Genomic DNA, 16347 nt, shown 5'->3' on the forward strand with positions numbered 1-16347 from the left:
TAAGTTCTCTAAGAGCAACTAAAAAGTGGTGTTTTCTGTATTGACAATGCACTTACAGCATATTGCGAACAGAAAACGTTGGACCCTATGAAATACGAAACTAAATACAGGCAAGATTTAAGCTAACCTGAACTTGCTGTGGAATCCAGTTTGCGTCACTGAATTAGCTAAATAACCAGGAGTAGCTGTTCTCGCGTGTTGGCTTATTTGCCAGTGAACACAGGTGTCTTGGTCACAAGTTTTTAATTTGCATCTTTTATCCCTGCCTATAGGGTCATAATTTTAGAATTGCCTCACTTGGTAATATGAGTGGATTAAAAGGTGAGATTTGTTGTTGCCAAGTTACTACAGTTTCACTGGTAACCAGTTACTGTTTACCATAAACTTCTTCATAAAAAGAAAATAACCAGTTTTCTTGCTTGACCTTTTCGTAGCTATTGTGGAATAGTTCTTTTATTTTATTTTATTTTATTTTATTTTATTTTATTTTATTTTATTTTATTTTATTTTTTAATCCAGATACAACTGCTTAGCAAAAATTGCTTTAGAGTTTAAATCTATAGCAACACCAACTGTTTAATTACTTTTGTATGTTAAGATAATAAACCCTCACAGACAGAGATTCCAATGTAATGGTTACTGTTCAAAAAGTCTTTGAAATGTTGCTTTTATACTAAGAAAGGCCGTGTCTCTTCTGTTTTTCTTGTTTTTTGTTTTTTGCTTTTTTTCCCCATTCATTCATTCTATCATGTGAATTGTGATTTTTAGCTCCCTTTTAACAATTTATAAAGTTATTTTAATACCGGTTTTCATCAGGCTGATATCAATAATGACATTTTAACTTTTTTTAATGTATAATGCAGGATTGCTGTCAGACAAGGAAATCCTTAAGGCAGCTGTTGAACGTCATAAGGTGCTGTTAGTAGAAAAGGATCGGGAGCTAATTCGTAAAGTGCAAGCTGCCAAAGAGGAAGTTTTTGAAAAAATTGCAGCCTTACAGGATGAAAAGTATGTTTGTTGATTTACTGCTCAACTTCTTAAAAAAAAAAAAAAAAAAAAGGAGTGTTTTGAGTGACTTTTAAAAAATGCCATTCTTAGCAACTAAACACCTCTGGCATTTTGTCATGATTCTTGTGTGCGTGTTGAATAACATCTCAGGTTAGAACTCGAGAACAGATTAGCTGATCTAGAGAAGATGAAGATGGAACAAGATACTTGGAGACAATCTGAAAAGGATCAGTATGAAGAGAAACTACGTGTTGTACAGATGGCAGAAGAATCTAGCAAAAAGGAACTTCAGCGTTTGCGGTAGTGTGGCTTTTCTAACCTTAACGCAAATTTCCCATTTTTCCCCCTGCTAATTTCTTTACAGTTGTCAGTATAAAAGTTTACTATTCATAGATACACAAGTGTTCATTATGGTAAATTAAACAGAATTATCTGTTGCATTGTTTAAAAAGAGGATAGAATTAAAAATGTATTGTTTAAAAAAAGAAAACGCCATTTTTCATCCAAACATTTTAAAAATGCATGATTTTAATGAACATTTTAAAGACATAATTTTGCAATACTCATGTTTGTTAAAAGTGGGTCCATGTTGGCTGCTGGCACAGCCCCAGCATTAGAATAAACCATTTTTCTTTCCACAATGGCACCATTTCAGCAACTGGCAAACTGGGGCCCTAAAACAATATCTCTTTGAGTTGGTTACTGTATTTGTATGAAGGTCGGTATGATAAAATGAGCAAAAATCATACTCCAGAAGCAAACAAATCAATGCATTTCTCACTCCTATATGAATTCTAATAATCAACAAAAATATATTTTAATCATTGCTTAGTTAACTATTTATCAGCCTTTCAAATTGTGCAATATAGTCTATTGTCAGACTGATTTGTCCTAACTTGTAACATCTATATGTTAATCAGATAAAAATAAGGATGTCTTATACAATTTTAGATTAAAAATGCAACAGCAAGCTATTCAGACAGAGGAGTTGGAAGAAAAGAAACGTGAAAGTGTTGATCTGAAACAGGTAATGTTTTATTGCATTGTAACGTTTTATGGAGAAATACAGTCTTTCCTGCAGTTACCATGTCCAGTGTTCAAAGATTAGATTGAATTTTTAAGGCCTTTTTTTCCTGAGGCACAAAATGCATACAACAGATATTTAAAAGCGGAAGTGTTCAGAAATCAGTCATGCTTTCCCGGACCTTTATAAATGGATTACAGCTTTCTGCTTCCCGCATTTTGTGGGTACCAAGGATTTCAGAGTTGAATGTTTATAGACTGGTATATTGAGTACGGTTATGCACTATTTAACTGGAGATTCAGTTTCCATGGAGACTTATAAATTGTTTCTAGGTAATGCTTTGCATTTACACTGCATCTCTTATCTGAGGTTCTTCAAGTGCTTAACAGATGTTTCATAAATGAATAAACTTGTGTAAAGAGGTATATTTCTATTGCAGAGTGAATTCATGGCAGTGTTGAAAATAAAACCTAATTATTTTAACTCCTGCTTGCCCATGGTGTTATGTAGTAGACAAGAACATAGCTGTGCATCAAAGTAGTCTGCAAGCTGCGTGCACTTGAAGTTCAAGGCAATGTGGTTTTTTTACCTTCAGAAATTGGGGTATCAGAGTGTCCATGTGGGGAGAGGAAAAGGAAAGGGAAATCATCCTATCTGTGTGCTGGCTTTTGGTTGGAGGTTGGACTTTTCCGACTCTCTAGGTACTTGGTTTTGTGAACTGGTTGGTGCGGGCACTGCTGGCTGTAGCGCATTGTGTGTTCTGAGAGAGAAGAGGCTGGGTAGCTCCACAGCTCTGCTACCAAATGTTGTGCGGTGCTCTAGTTCTGTTCAGCCCTGGAGCTTAATTAATGTCGGATTTCTTAAGTTCTAGGGGACACATCAATGACTGAAGACTTCTACCTCCCTTTCGTTTTCTGCTATGATAGAAAACCTTCTTTGTCTACAATCATAGAATGTGTCGGGTTTGAAGGGACCTTTAAAGGTCATCTATCCAAGCCCCCTGCAGTAAGCAGGGACATCTTTAACTAGGTCAGATTAACAGTAGCGATTTACTGTTAAGCTTCTGGAGAAGCTGTTGCGTAAGGAGAAAAGGAACAAACGAGAAAGGCTTATGAAATGGCAGTGCAGCCGTTTGGTGTCTGCGTTTTGCTCTATCTCAGTATCTCAGAATTAATTGTTAGTTACTTGTGTACCTTCTTAAATGGAAAAATTGCATTTTTATTTTTTTTTTTGTAGCAAATTCATGACCTGCAACTCCAGCTTGCCTCACTTTCTCAATCAGAAAATGATTTGCTGGAGTCCAATCAGAAGCTGAAGGAAATAATAGAGAGATTAAAACAGGAATGTCAACATGCAAGGACTCAGGCAGAAAAAGCTCAACTGGAAACAGAGAAGTAATTTTTTTCTTCCTTTTGTCTTTGCTTTTCCTTTTCATATTGCTTGCATTCCTTTCATGTGGATTACTTAACTATGGATTCTAGATTCTGAATAAAGTCAGAAATTAAAAATGAACAGGAAATATTGGATAATTGTAAAAAATGGCTACACTTTCTGCAGTATGTATGAAAGCTTTGCTTGTGATAACTTCAAAAATAGGAGTTTGTTTCTATTCATGTCTGTTACAATTAATGATTGACTAGTGAAATATAGTATTTGTATAAAATGAAATCCTATATATACTGAAGTGAATGTCAAACTTATATTAGTTTAAGTGGATCTAGAGTTTTACACACAGTTCTTTTAAGAATATTCAGGCAATAAGGGTGAAAAAGGCATATCAGCATTGTATTATGCTTTAGAAGGTTTCGGGGCTGTATACGTGTATATATACTTTTTTTATTTTCCCCTGTCCCACTAGATCCTTTTAGCTGACAGGAGACAAATAAAAGCTTATTGGATATCTTCTAGTTGCTCTCATCAAAATTAAAAATAATCACTTTTCTTTTCTGCACAAGCTTTTTTGCACCATCAAAATATGCTAATAAATTCTGAAGGAAACCAAATCTTGTTCAGACTCCATATAGCAATGATCACTTATCTGTAATTTAAAGATTAATTTATCAGTTCGTCTGGAAATAGCTATTTAGTATTTCGTAGCCTAATAACCAAGTAGTGTCTAACTTGTCCTGGATTATTGTGTGGTGGGTTTTAAAAAGTCATTGTCCCAGATTAAACAGAAAACTTGCAAAAGATCTAGTGTGGTATTTTTTGTTTTAACTTCCCTTTTGCTATGGATTGGTACTGGAATTGCGTTGTTGTCATTAGTTTAAATATTGCTTTTCAGTTTAACATTTGAAGAAATTATTGCATTGGGACTGCAGAATATGGTTGTGAGTAGCACGTTAAATGCTCTGGGTGTTTACTTTAGGAAGGTGTATTCATATTTTCAGTGAGATTGTCACTGTTAGTTGTGTGAGACTGTCAGTGTCTTTTACGTATCTGTGGGCCGTAAACCTGTCAGGAGCAGGTTTTGCTGGGAAGGTGGAAGGACCTTGGCAGTCCTCAGACATCATTGTATAAGTATGTAGATAACGGGAGATGCACCGAGGCTGATACTGCAGAAACTGAGCAGATTTGCAGCCTACATGTAAGTCCTCCAGGTCTGTCCTACTGTTACCCGGGGAGCCTTGGGACATGTTTCCATTCTTTTTCTGACTCTGTGGGGGATAGGACTTCCTTCCTCAGTTCAGTAATTCTTATGGGCTTGAATTCCAAGAGTTAAGTTGCACCAAAGCAACTTGGCTTAAAGAGGAAGTGAAATAAGGACCAAAAGATAAGAAAGCCTAAGATAAACAGTTTCAGATTAGTAAAATAATGCCAGTTGAGCCATAAGTAGGCAAAGCAGCTGCCTGCCTGCCTGTGTCAATCTTAGGCTTGGAAATGAAAATGTGAAAGGAGAAAAAGGGCTGAAGGCAAGCTATGAGACTGATTCAGATCAGAGATGAGCTCAAACAGGCACTTGTTAAACGTTTCAGGAACAGTTTTATTGGCATTAAAAAAAAAAATAATCTCACGGCGTTTTTAACCACTGTCTCAAACGACATTCTTTTACTGTTAAGCAGTGCTTTTCGAGAAAGCCCTTTGGTTCCTGGGTATTAGTAGTTATTTACAGTCAACGGCAAGGTACGAGCCACGCTGGGTCTGCTAAAAGAACTGTGACAGGTACCAAGTGGGCCAGGATCCTGGTTCTGATATGAGGGTGGATGATTCCTGATACATGTGCAGCGGGGAAGGGAAAGGCTGTTTGGTGAGAAATTTATGGAGAGTCCCTGAAATTTATTCAGAGTCCCTGTAGGGAAACTGCATCGACCCAGGACTGGAGTGGTACGGATGCACTATACCATGTCTTGGACTGTGTTTCTTAAAAGCTGTTGCACAGAATCTCACCATTTGATTTTTTTTTTTCTTTATAGTAATGTAGTTAAATATGCGGTTAGTTCTTGTCTACTTTGACCCACAGTGCAGATAGCCCAAACAAACCAGGCAGCAGAGAGAAACTGGCTCCTTTTGCTATCGACTGCAGGAGAACACAGCCTAATTTTAGTGTGTTGCCTACGCAAAGGCCTGAACAGATAACATATGCTGTCGGTGGTGCGTGTTCGGCTGGAATGTTGTCTAGGAACCATCTTGGTGGGAGCTTCCTGTTGTGTTGGCGTTTGTTCTGGTCGGGAGCACACGCCGGTCGTCTGTCCTTCTCTGTTCCAAAGGCACAGTAGACCAGGCAGGGCAGCAATCTGTTCTCTTACATCTCTTACCCCCCAAACAGAGCAGGCAGCTGTCGGCTCTTCTGACAACTGGTGTTTGGCAGAGGTGTCTACTCTTGTGTTCCAGTGTGAGCCTTTGATCTGAATTCCGAGTTTTTCTGTGGACGGTTTGGCAACAGGCCAAACCAACAAGCAGCCAACAACTAACGAGCTTATTGGAATCAGTTTTCAAAATGTGCCTCACAGTTGAACAAAGCCTAGGATGATGTTAATGCACGGGTTCGGATGTTGTTAGTCATGATCAGATCATCAGCACAATCAAATTTAAATCACGTCCTTCAAGTATATCAAGGTTGGAGTTGTGAAAAGATGCATCTGTTTTAAGAGCCTTAAAGCATTAATCCGACATCCTGCTTTTGTACATATAACCTCTTAATCTTTTAATCTGATTTTTTTCAAAGGACTTTAGAATACAAACGTATAGAATGGCTGGAGGAGAAGCACGTGCTTACCCAGCGCATCACGGAGAAAGAAGAGAAATACAACCAAGTGAAGAACAGGCTGTGTCGGGCTGCTGTTGCTCAGAAAAAGGCACGTTGACTCTTCCTTTATGAATGATCCAGCTAATGAAAAGTTCAGCTTTACTTTGGCCAGCTAGAATTGTTTTATTATCGAGAGTTTATTTGCAATCTACTGAATATGGTAACAAAATATATCAAGTTCTTTGAGACTAGCGTAGAAATAGGTTGAAGCGATATGCAAAAGAATATTACAGCCAACAGCTCTGTTATAATGCCATCAAATGATTTTGTGAGGCTTTTTTTGCGCACGTGCATGTGTGGATATATGGTTATTTAAGAGGTGGACTCCTTAATTAGTCAGGATTATGTTTCAGATACTAGACAAATGATGTTCTGCTTTGCTGTGATGGAATATCAAAACTTTATGTTGTCTTCTAAGCTCGCTATTTATAAAATAACTTGAAAGGAAAAGCTGATTAATTGTTTATAAAAGCTCAAGATTAATTGGCAGTTTTATACATTGGACATATACAGGTTATGAAACCTACTGGTAGCTTTTAAGGTGGTAAAGTTGAGGCCAACATGCGCAAAAAAAAAAATAAATCCAAAAAAACCAAAAAAGAACAGTGCATACATTCTTTTTGTCATGTTTATACTTATTTATATATGGTCATTTAAAGAATGAGTTTTGTAATTCTCAAATAGAGTCAGTGTTTGTTAGTACAGTCGGTCACCGACCAACAAGTGACTGACAGCTGTGCATCTTTCAGTCGCAGCTATGGATCATTTCCCCTCTCTTCTGTTTCCCGTCGCGGGGATTCAGAACCTTCAAACACCACAGTACCACTTCTTAAGGAAGGAAAATCTGAAAAACTGTCACAGCTTTGAAACCACGTACAGCGTATATTTAATTTTTACAGGATCTAATCTGTGAAGGCATTACTTAGCTCTGTTTGAAATGTCTGTTTGACAGAGAAAGACTCTCACTGATAATAAACAAAGGAGGATGCAAGAGAAACTAGAACTTTTGGAAGCCAAGATAGAAGAGCTAGAAAAAGAAAATCAGGTGCTAAATAGGTAATAAACTTTGCTTTTTCTTAGCTTGAAAAATGATACATGCCCAAGATCCGACTTAGAAACATGAAGTAATTTTGAAGATACGTTGCAGTTTAGTAACTGGAGTCCAGTGTAAGGGAATTTTCAGCACTAGAATTCTTTGAATGGACTCTGTTTAGGACGGGCAGCTGGGAGCTTATAAGACACCTGCAAGGCTGTCTCTTTGGGGAGAAACGAGGGGAAAATATCTGATAGATGCAGTTGCAGGAATCCCTTCGAAAGAAAGAAGTGAAAAAAACTTCATAATTGCAAGAGAAACAGATTTTGCAACTCTTTGAAAGACAAACTCCTATTTTTTTCTTCTTCACTGAGCACCTATGGAGGGCTTGATTCCAAGAAATAATTCAATGTGGCTCCTGTGGCTCACCACTGTGAATGCTGTTAAAAACTTAATTTACTCCATGTAAATTCTAATCTGAAAACAGCAGATAGCTTAATATATAGAGGGACAAAAGTCCCTCTATAAAAGGGGATAGACGTAAAATCCATAAAAAGGATAAAAAGATAGACATTTAGACAGAAGAATATACACAGGTGTTCCACCTTCCTGTTCTTCTGGTACGGCATGTTCCTGCATGGGGATAGTAAACAGCAGAGTTCTTGGGGAGACGTACGCTTCTGTGTTGGGGTAATAAAGATTTTGAGCAATAAGAAATCTCTTATTTCCTAGGCAGAATGTTTCCTATGAAGAATATGCGCGCCTCCAGAAGAGACTAAAGGACTTGCAACGTAGGCACAATGAATTCCGGAGTTTAATTCTGAATCCTAACATACCGTCGCTCAATCCAGTCAGTACAATGTCATCATCTGCCTTGCCTCCTGGGCCTGAAGCTTCCTTCCCCCTTCTTCAGGTGGTGACGTATTTACAAGTTGTGAAAATAATACAACGAAAGAGGGTCCTGGAACAGTCCTTCATTAGAGCCCTTAGTCTTAAGGAAGGAGCATCTGATCTTTGAACAGAGGAAGGAAGCCTTCAGGAATGCTTCTCGTGATGTCCCCTTCCTCGCAAGAGGGAGAGGTTCTTGAAAGACAAACGATAATTTACAGCATGTAACAAACGGGTGGTTTTAGCCTGGTTCTCCCTACTTTGTCCTTCTCCTGAGGGGCTTTAAATGGCGCCTTCTGGGCAAGAAATACAGGTCTGTGTGCCTCTTCATCTAAGAGGAGGGATGCCCGCACGCATATTTCTTGCTGGTGTTGTTCATCGTCAATGTCAGAATCATGGAACAGTTTGGGTTGGAAGGGACCTTCAAAGGTCCTATCTGGTGCAACCCCCTTGCAGTGAGCGAGGACAAACCTGAACAATACCCACAAGACGTTGAGGAGTAAGATTTCGTGAATAAGGGTATTTTGGACTTCACAGTTTTTATTTTAAAATCATTAATTAAAGAAAACGAAAGAGAAAATATAAGACAATATGAAGACAGGCTGAGAGAGTTGGGGTTGTTCAGCCTGGAGAAGAGAAGGCTCTGGGGAGATCTTAGAGTAGCCTTCCAGTACCTAAAGGGGGCCTACAGGAAAGCTGGGGAGGGACTCTAGGGAGGGGAGCGATAGGACGAGCGGTAACAGTTTTAAACTGAAAGAGGGGAGATTTAGATTAGATATCAGGAAGAAATTCTTTACCGTGAGGGTGGTGAGGCACTGGAACAGGTTGCCCAGAGAAGTTGTGGATGCCCCATCCCTGGAAGTGTTCAAGGCCAGGCTGGATGGGGCTTTGAGCAGCCTGGTCTAGTGGGAGGTGTCCCTGCCCAGGGCAGGGGGGTTGGAACTACATGATCTTTAAGGTCCCTTCCAGCCCGAACCATTCTATGAAAATGAAATTATTGCTCATTTTTGTCTCTTGTAGGTGCAAATTGTAATATAACTTAAATTTATTTATTTCAAGGAGGAACAGCATCAGAGAGAGCTTTCCCTGCTTCGCAAGCGGTTGGAAGAACTAGAAACCACACAGAGAAAACAGCTGCAAGATCTTGGGCCATCCAGAGAGCGAGCAACGGGGGGCGCGTACAGGACCTTGGCTAGAAACAGGCTCACTGGAGAGGGCGATGCCCAAAGTGAGGACTCCAAATAGAATGTGCAAACTCTACATGCTGTTTGTTTTCAATAGCTTATCCTTTGTACGTGCTTTTAATATTTTGCCAAAAACACGCTTGTACGTGCCTGAATAGCAGAAAATATATTCTGCATAGTTTTGTATTTATTTTTGATAGACTCTCATAAATTATCAAATATAATTGATTAGCACTGAAAGATTAACTACATTTTGAAATGTTTTTATATAAATGTGAAATTATTTGGAAGTCAAAACACGAAATAAACTCATCACAAAAAACTTTAAAATACATTGATCAAGGTTGAGTTGTGCTGACATTTAAGATACAAAGTAAAATGAAATTTTTTTGGATAAATCCTTTAAAACTTATTTGATACCATCCTCTTACTCCTTCAAGGTAGAAGTTACTGTATCAGTGTGGAGTTTCGCTGGGTCGCTGTTTCGATTGTTGACGATGCTGTAATCCACATTGGGATTGTTATTTTGAAGTTCCCACGTGGACAGAGAGGGTGAAATGAAATGGAAAAAAATGCTGAAAACTTCAATTTCCTACCCTCGACAATGGGCCTCTTGTATTTTTACAACGGGAATAAGCAATAATTGGGTTTTTTATTATAATGCAGTAGAGATGAAGTATAACAACTTGCCTTCACGTTATGAAAACGTAAGTTTGTATTTGTTGCTGCTGTGATTTGTTTACTTAAGTACAATAAAAATATTTATTCAAGATTGAATGTATTGATTTAAAAAATCTTTTTTTCTTCATTATCACTTTAGCAACAGAAACTTACAAGGGGATCAATTAATTTTTTTGGTTTGATAGTGAAAAGTTTCCTGGAAGTGTAGGAATTATTTTTATCTGTGGTTTTTTTGTTGGGTTGTGTTTTTTTTGTTGTTGTTGGTTTTTTTTTTTGCACTGCAGTGAAAGTATGAGACAGTGAGACAGGCAGTGCGATTTCTTTTAATAGTTTATTCGGTGGTGTTATTAGGCTGCAGTAATAGACAACGGAGTAACTACATTCCATACAGTGACGTTGTCCTTCATTCAACTTTTCTCTCCCGAGGCTGCATTTTCGCTTTTTCCCTGCAGTACGTAAGTACAGGGATTGTACTGCACTTCCTGGGGGAATTTGTTACGACTTCTCTGAGGAAAACGGTGTAACTATTAGAAGCAAAAGAAGCTATTTCTGCTGTCTCCTGCAGCATTAATTTGGAAAAAAAGTAACGTAAGGGTCACTGAGGTTTGCCAGAATATAATGGTTGCAAAGAGCTGGCTGGCAGCAGCCTGGTGTTCCTGTCCCCGACCCCGGTGCCCTGGTCTGCAGCAGGACTTCACCTGATGGCAGGGTGCAGGGAGGGGGGAGCACACAAGCGAGGGAAGCCTTGGCGGGGGGCAGAAGAAGGGTGCCAGCAGGAGGAAGAACGATGGTTAGCTGCTGGTTTGTGGGCTCCCTTTCCCAGTCTGGCTCAGGCTCTTTGCGCAAGAGTTCATTGCGGGTACCAGCTTATCCTCTGTTTTAACATTTTTACCTTTTAAAATGTACCAACCCCCTCAGGGCCTTAAAGTAAAGAAGTAGTGCGGCTCCTGAGGGCTGTGTGGAGGTGCAGCGGGCACCCCACCTTCAGCCACCGCCTCCCAGAGGTGGGAAGGCTGCGGGAATCCCCCGTACCCCCAGCATTGCCTGACACCGCCCCGTACCTTCCTTTTTGTGCTGTCCCCAGCCGCAGAGGGACATCAGTGGTTTGTGCCACGCAGCGCTGGCCTGTGGCTGCGACCTGCCACCTCCGCTGGCACACTCCGTGTCCTACACACCGGTCCCTGCGTGACCTCGGCATCACTGCAAGCTGTGCTTGCCCTCCTTTAACCAATTTTAAAGTACACAAGTTAATCAAAAATAACCTCCAAATGCATTTTATTCTAGATAAACCCATACAAACACCAACATGTATTTGTCATTTGCACTTTTTTTTTTTTTTAAAACCATTCATTTTAAACAACAGATTAACTTCTGTACAACAGGAATTACTTTACACATTAGTAAGATTCGACTTTCAACTAGATGACTGCAAAATAATGCTCTGTAAGCTAGTGTTAGAAAATACGCTGTTTGCCTGTAAACATGTGGAAATAAGTTAAAAGAGAAGTTTGCTTTCATTTCAGAGAACACTGTTAGAATTGTTGGGTTGCTGTAATACAGCTTTAATCAGAGGTGGGTTGTTGTTGGTTTTTTTGTTTTGTTTTTTGTGTCCAGGTACCGGTAACAGGGAATCGCAGATACGGAAGATGTGCCAATGTTTTGTGTGCTGACCCGAACCTACCAAAAGAGCCACAATCACTTCATTATACTTCACATCACTTCGTGAGATCCACTTGATGGGTTACAACGTCCCAGCATGACTTTAAAAATGGTTTACTAACAGAGTGACGCTGTTTAGGAGGCTTGAATAAAATCCTATTCCAGGCCGTAGGCTAAAGCTCCGGGGCCTGCTTCAACACATACTTAATCTCTAGAAATCATTAAAGCTATTGCAGCAAACAAGCAGTAGAACAAATACAGAATAGGACTGGTTTTTCGTTTCCTCATCATATAAACACATATAGTGAAGTTCACAGGATCAGACCCACGCAAACAGATTATATTTTACAGCTTTTCCAAGCGGAAATGTTGGGATTTTTTTTTTTTTTCCTTTTTTTTCTGCCTGTACAGAAGGTTACTGTTGAACAAAACTATCACAGTTCATTCAAACGCACTGCCAGCAAACACCTGAACGGGAATGGAACTGCTGAGATGTCTGGCTAAACTGGAAAGAGTAATCTGCTCATGCCCCTCCTTCAATATTAATTACTGTGCTTTTTTTTAAAATTATTTATTTATTTGATGCTGCTTTAAAAGGTTAGGTTAAGAATGATAAAAATCAAGCCCTTAAGTACAGGTATTCTAAGCTTAAGTGCTACTCAAGCCAAGGTCCACTCCTTTAGGACAGAGGGCAAGATAGGTTAGGGTTGGGGTGGGGTGGGGTTTTTTTCCCCCAATTAAAATTAAACTTACCACAATATATCGTGCCAGGCAGAGAAGAGAACTGCTGAAAGTACTGCAACACTGTAGTGCAGTTTCCTGAACAAAGCCATACATTCCATCAAGTATAAAGTGTAAACTTAATAGCAAGTGTAAGACTTGACTTAAAAAAAAACAAACAAAAACAAAAAAAAAAGCCATCACAGTATGGGTTGGTGGCTGCCCTCGCCCATATGCCAGAGGGACAACTTGTGCAATCCCATGGCAGGGAGGGGGCAGACCAGGCGGCAACGTGTTTTTCCTGTTTGCTTTGCCCCCACGTGAACAGGCGGCCAAAGCGCGGTTAACGTCTACTGGCGCTGGCTGGCCACGTGCTGTGGGATTGTGCCCAGTACCAGCTTCTGGTAGCCACTGCAGCCAAACCAGCCCGCTTTAGTACTGCCGCACTGCGGCCTCGGGGCTCCCCCAGCACAGCAGGGCACACTCATAAATGCTTTGAGCGCTCGGCTGCCTGGGAGCCCTGCGTAGGTGCCTGGCTGGTCACAGCCCCAGCATGGGCTTTCTATACTGAACTTGGGCCACCTGTGCCATTCACGGCCTGTGGCACCCTCGCCGCTGCCAAGGCAGGGGACAGCTCTTCCCTCGCCCGCGGGACACTGCGCTACGCCATGCGCCTCCGGCGGTAGGAAAAGTATCACCATCTCATCAACACCTTACCTCAAGTCTAAGGGAGCCTCAGGAAGCGCCTCTGTGTGACTGATGCCGAGCCCAGGGCAAGAAAAGATTCCAAGTCTGTAGTGGAGGGTAGGACTGTGCCGGTGCGGTAGCCGAGCCAGAGCCACGGCTGCTCCTCCGTGGCTTTGCATGGTAGCCATTGCACCAGCCTCTTCTCAGCAGCGTGGCCACACACCTGCTTTCCAGCCGGGCTAACTTTAGCCACCAATGCAAATGTACTGGACGCCCTCCTTTGAAACCGGCCAAGCCTCAAAAAACACCCGATCAAGACCAAGGCAGACAGTTACCCCCTCCCCAACCCCAACCCCAGCTACCACCTTTGTATCACTTTCTCGTACGGGGTCAGAGATTACACCAGCCCTCCTATTCTTACCCTCTTTTGACAAAGTCTTTGTGTGGACAACCTGGGAAAAAAAAAATAATCTGCTGGCTTTAGGTTCACGAGGCCCTTGTAGAGGGGGTGGCCGGGACTGCCAGCACTGACGCACGGGCCCATCGTGCCCCTGAGCACAGGTCTGTGCACCAAAGGGAGCCCTCGTCAGCCGCTTCACCAAATCACAACGCTGTTCCCGTGCGGCGCAGCTGCACCGCAGGCTTCACCTGTGAAGCAGCTCACAAGCGTTTCACAGCTTATTTAAGGATGGAAAGGTAGAAATGTAAACACAGACTGATGGCGGTCTAGTGCCTTTCTCCAAAAGCCTTCCCCCCCCCCGCCCCCCACGGCTCAGTGGTCGGCTTCACTTTGCACGTGGAATTTCTATCCTAAGGAAGAGAAGTCCCGCCATGTGGCACTTGGCCTTCAAACCTCAGACCGGCCTTTTCTGCTGAACACACTTGTCCTAAGTGTCACTTTGGTGCTGGTTTTTGTTTTTTTTTTTTTTTTTCCCCGAAGAGGAACCAGTGTACATTTGTCTGGAAGGAAGGAAACCGCAGCTGCCCCATATTCTGAAGCTGGAGCTCATCCAGACAGTTTGCAAAGGCTGCTGAAAGGATGTGGCGCAACATCAGCTTTCTCTCTTCAAAAAAAGAGCTACTTACAAGTAGGAACTGACAAGTTCACACGGGCAACCCTGAACTTGCAGTGTGTTTTGCGCATCTCCTATGAGCTTGTTTTTAAGTAAGCAGAAAGCTTACTTTTAGGCAATATTTTTGAACCAAAAGGTATGCGTGTTCACGTACCTAAAAATGCTGGCCCTGCCAACACTAGACTCGCTTTTGCTTTCCCGTGCCCACGTGTGAATACGTAACCCTGCCCGTACTTCATTCCCAAACGTAGATATTACTTGGAATGGTCAGAGTGGAGAAGAGTGTCCAAATGTTTCAAACCCTGTACATATAGACAGTCAAAACAGTTTTGGGAGCAGTAGCGCTTATTTAAAATCCCCCACAGTGCCGCTGTGAGTCAGTGCTCTGCTCAAAGCCATTTGCATTTTTTCTTTTCATCAAATAAGGCTTTTACTTGCTGGAGCTGTTTCTGGACTTCTTCAAACCCCCGTTCTCGCTCAAGTTTGCTGACAATCTGTTAACAATTAGCAAAAAGAAGAGAATCATTTTTTTAGTGCTTATTTCACTTGCTGTTTTTTTAAAGCCTGCTTTTCTGCATTCCAACAACTGCTGGCAGAAAAATCCATCTGAATGCCTGCCTATACGTAAACATTCTTTTCTGACTCTAACACTTTATTTTGGGAGTTTTCCTTTCAAGTCATTATGATTACAGGATTTGCAACGCTTCCCCAAAAGAAAGACAGAGCCAAGCAAAAAAGCCCAAACAAATCCAACACATGCTCATCTCCTGAAGCGTGAGGCAGGGCCAGTGCGGCAGCTTTACCCTAGAGCCAGTTCACAAGTGATGTTTTGTTTCTCTTCCTCTGCCCTGTACAGTGAGGGCAATAAACTGCCTCTCTTCCTCTAACTGGCCCACTTGGCACTGGCCCCAAGTGATAGGAAGGAGCATTACAGCTGTCTGAAAACTCTTTGCTGGCAACTCTACAAAGCAACCGAGGCCTCAGCAAGCAATGAACGAGGTTTAGCTGCTCCTGGTCAAAAGCGGGAGGCAGAAGAGCAGAGGGAGGGTTTCCTTCTAAGGACGGGATAAGTTTAGCCACTACTAGCTTCAAAAAAGCAAAAAAGGGCACTAAGATTAGAAAGTTTTCTGAAGTCTCCTATGTCAACAATTTTAATGAGCTTAATAAAGTGCAGTGCCACTCCGAGTGTCGTCCCATGCTTCTTTTAGAGGCAAAGATTTAATGCTGAACTCAGATACTTTAAGATGTCAGAGATCAGAAGTGGTAAGCTCGCTAACAGGTGATGGAGAGCTGGATGATTGCAGCCAGCGCCGATGCTGCGCTGCTGGGGATGAAAGAGAGAACGGTCTGGTTGCTGGGAGACCCAGACAACCTGCTGGAAGTGGTAACGAGCCCCTCCAGGCAGCACACCCCAGCTGCCTCTTATCTGCCTCCCTGCGCAGGCACACGCAGCCTCTGTTAAGGATGCCGAGCAAAAGGGAGCGGAGAATCCTGTCATGCAAAGCAAAGGGCAGGGATTTTCTTACAAAGCAGCTTAGAGGTAGCCTGTGAGTAAGTGCTTTCAGTTGAGAAACGGTTTATTTTGTTAGCAATAGCAGGGACTGGAAGCTATAGCTTCTTTTCTTTAAGAGAAAGACTGTCAGAGCAGAGCGTGAGAGGGCTATGATGGGAAAGGAGCAGACACCTCTTGCTGTAAGGCTGAGCGTGCTCCGCTGAGGTGTTTGCACTGACTGTTAAATTGAGATCCCCGGTGCTAGTCTAATCTGATTTCGGAATCTCCAGGGAAATGGAGCGCGTGCACAGGAGTTGTGACAGGCATTAGCAGACGCTCCGCAAACACGGTAAAACAAGAAGTCTAGACTATTCAGGAACTTCCTTAAAACTGCAGGGAGCATTTTATTGCTGCCGTCTCTGAGAAATAAAGTGGTGACGGTAAAGGTGCATTTTCAAACTTTTGGCCCCTCTGAGAGATGGGGGGGGCTGCAGCTGCCCCGGGGGCTGCGCCGCTCTGGCCCCACACAGCTCAGGGGGAGGAGCGGCCTCGGCTGCATCCCCAAGGGGCTGTCTCTGGACGGGCACCCAGTAAGTCACGCCCCAGGACAGCCTTTGGTTACTTTGTCAAGCCCAATTTACCAGCCTGAGGT

General features: G+C 41.9%; 2 protein-coding genes across 6 annotated transcripts in view; one reads left to right on the forward strand and one right to left on the reverse strand.

The window, feature by feature from the left end:
* CEP83 (centrosomal protein 83) overlaps positions 1-10173 on the forward strand; it is a 29233-nt gene extending 19060 nt beyond the window's left edge. For 3 of the 5 annotated variants that reach the window (XM_054204757.1, XM_054204767.1, XM_054204747.1), the window contains exons 9-16: positions 864-1008; positions 1159-1308; positions 1960-2035; positions 3269-3426; positions 6198-6327; positions 7231-7334; positions 8044-8227; positions 9259-10172. In XM_054204757.1, the coding sequence (XP_054060732.1) occupies positions 864-1008; positions 1159-1308; positions 1960-2035; positions 3269-3426; positions 6198-6327; positions 7231-7334; positions 8044-8227; positions 9259-9444 (1133 nt within the window). In that variant the 3' untranslated portion in view covers positions 9445-10172. Of the gene's footprint in view, positions 1-863; positions 1009-1158; positions 1309-1959; positions 2036-3268; positions 3427-6197; positions 6328-7230; positions 7335-8043; positions 8228-9258 lie in introns of all 5 variants that reach the window. The other 2 variants (XM_054204777.1, XM_054204785.1) reach the window with 2 other exon arrangements.
* Positions 10174-11641: 1468 nt separating this feature from the next.
* The window catches only part of PLXNC1 (plexin C1), a 72717-nt gene continuing 68011 nt past the window's right edge, over positions 11642-16347 (reverse strand). The window contains exon 31 of the mRNA XM_054204734.1: positions 11642-14697. Within this exon, the coding sequence (XP_054060709.1) occupies positions 14593-14697 (105 nt within the window). The 3' untranslated portion in view covers positions 11642-14592. The remainder of the gene's footprint in view (positions 14698-16347) is intronic.

This window comes from Rissa tridactyla, chromosome 1 (assembly GCF_028500815.1).
Source record: "Rissa tridactyla isolate bRisTri1 chromosome 1, bRisTri1.patW.cur.20221130, whole genome shotgun sequence".
NCBI classification, from domain to species: Eukaryota; Metazoa; Chordata; class Aves; order Charadriiformes; family Laridae; genus Rissa; species Rissa tridactyla.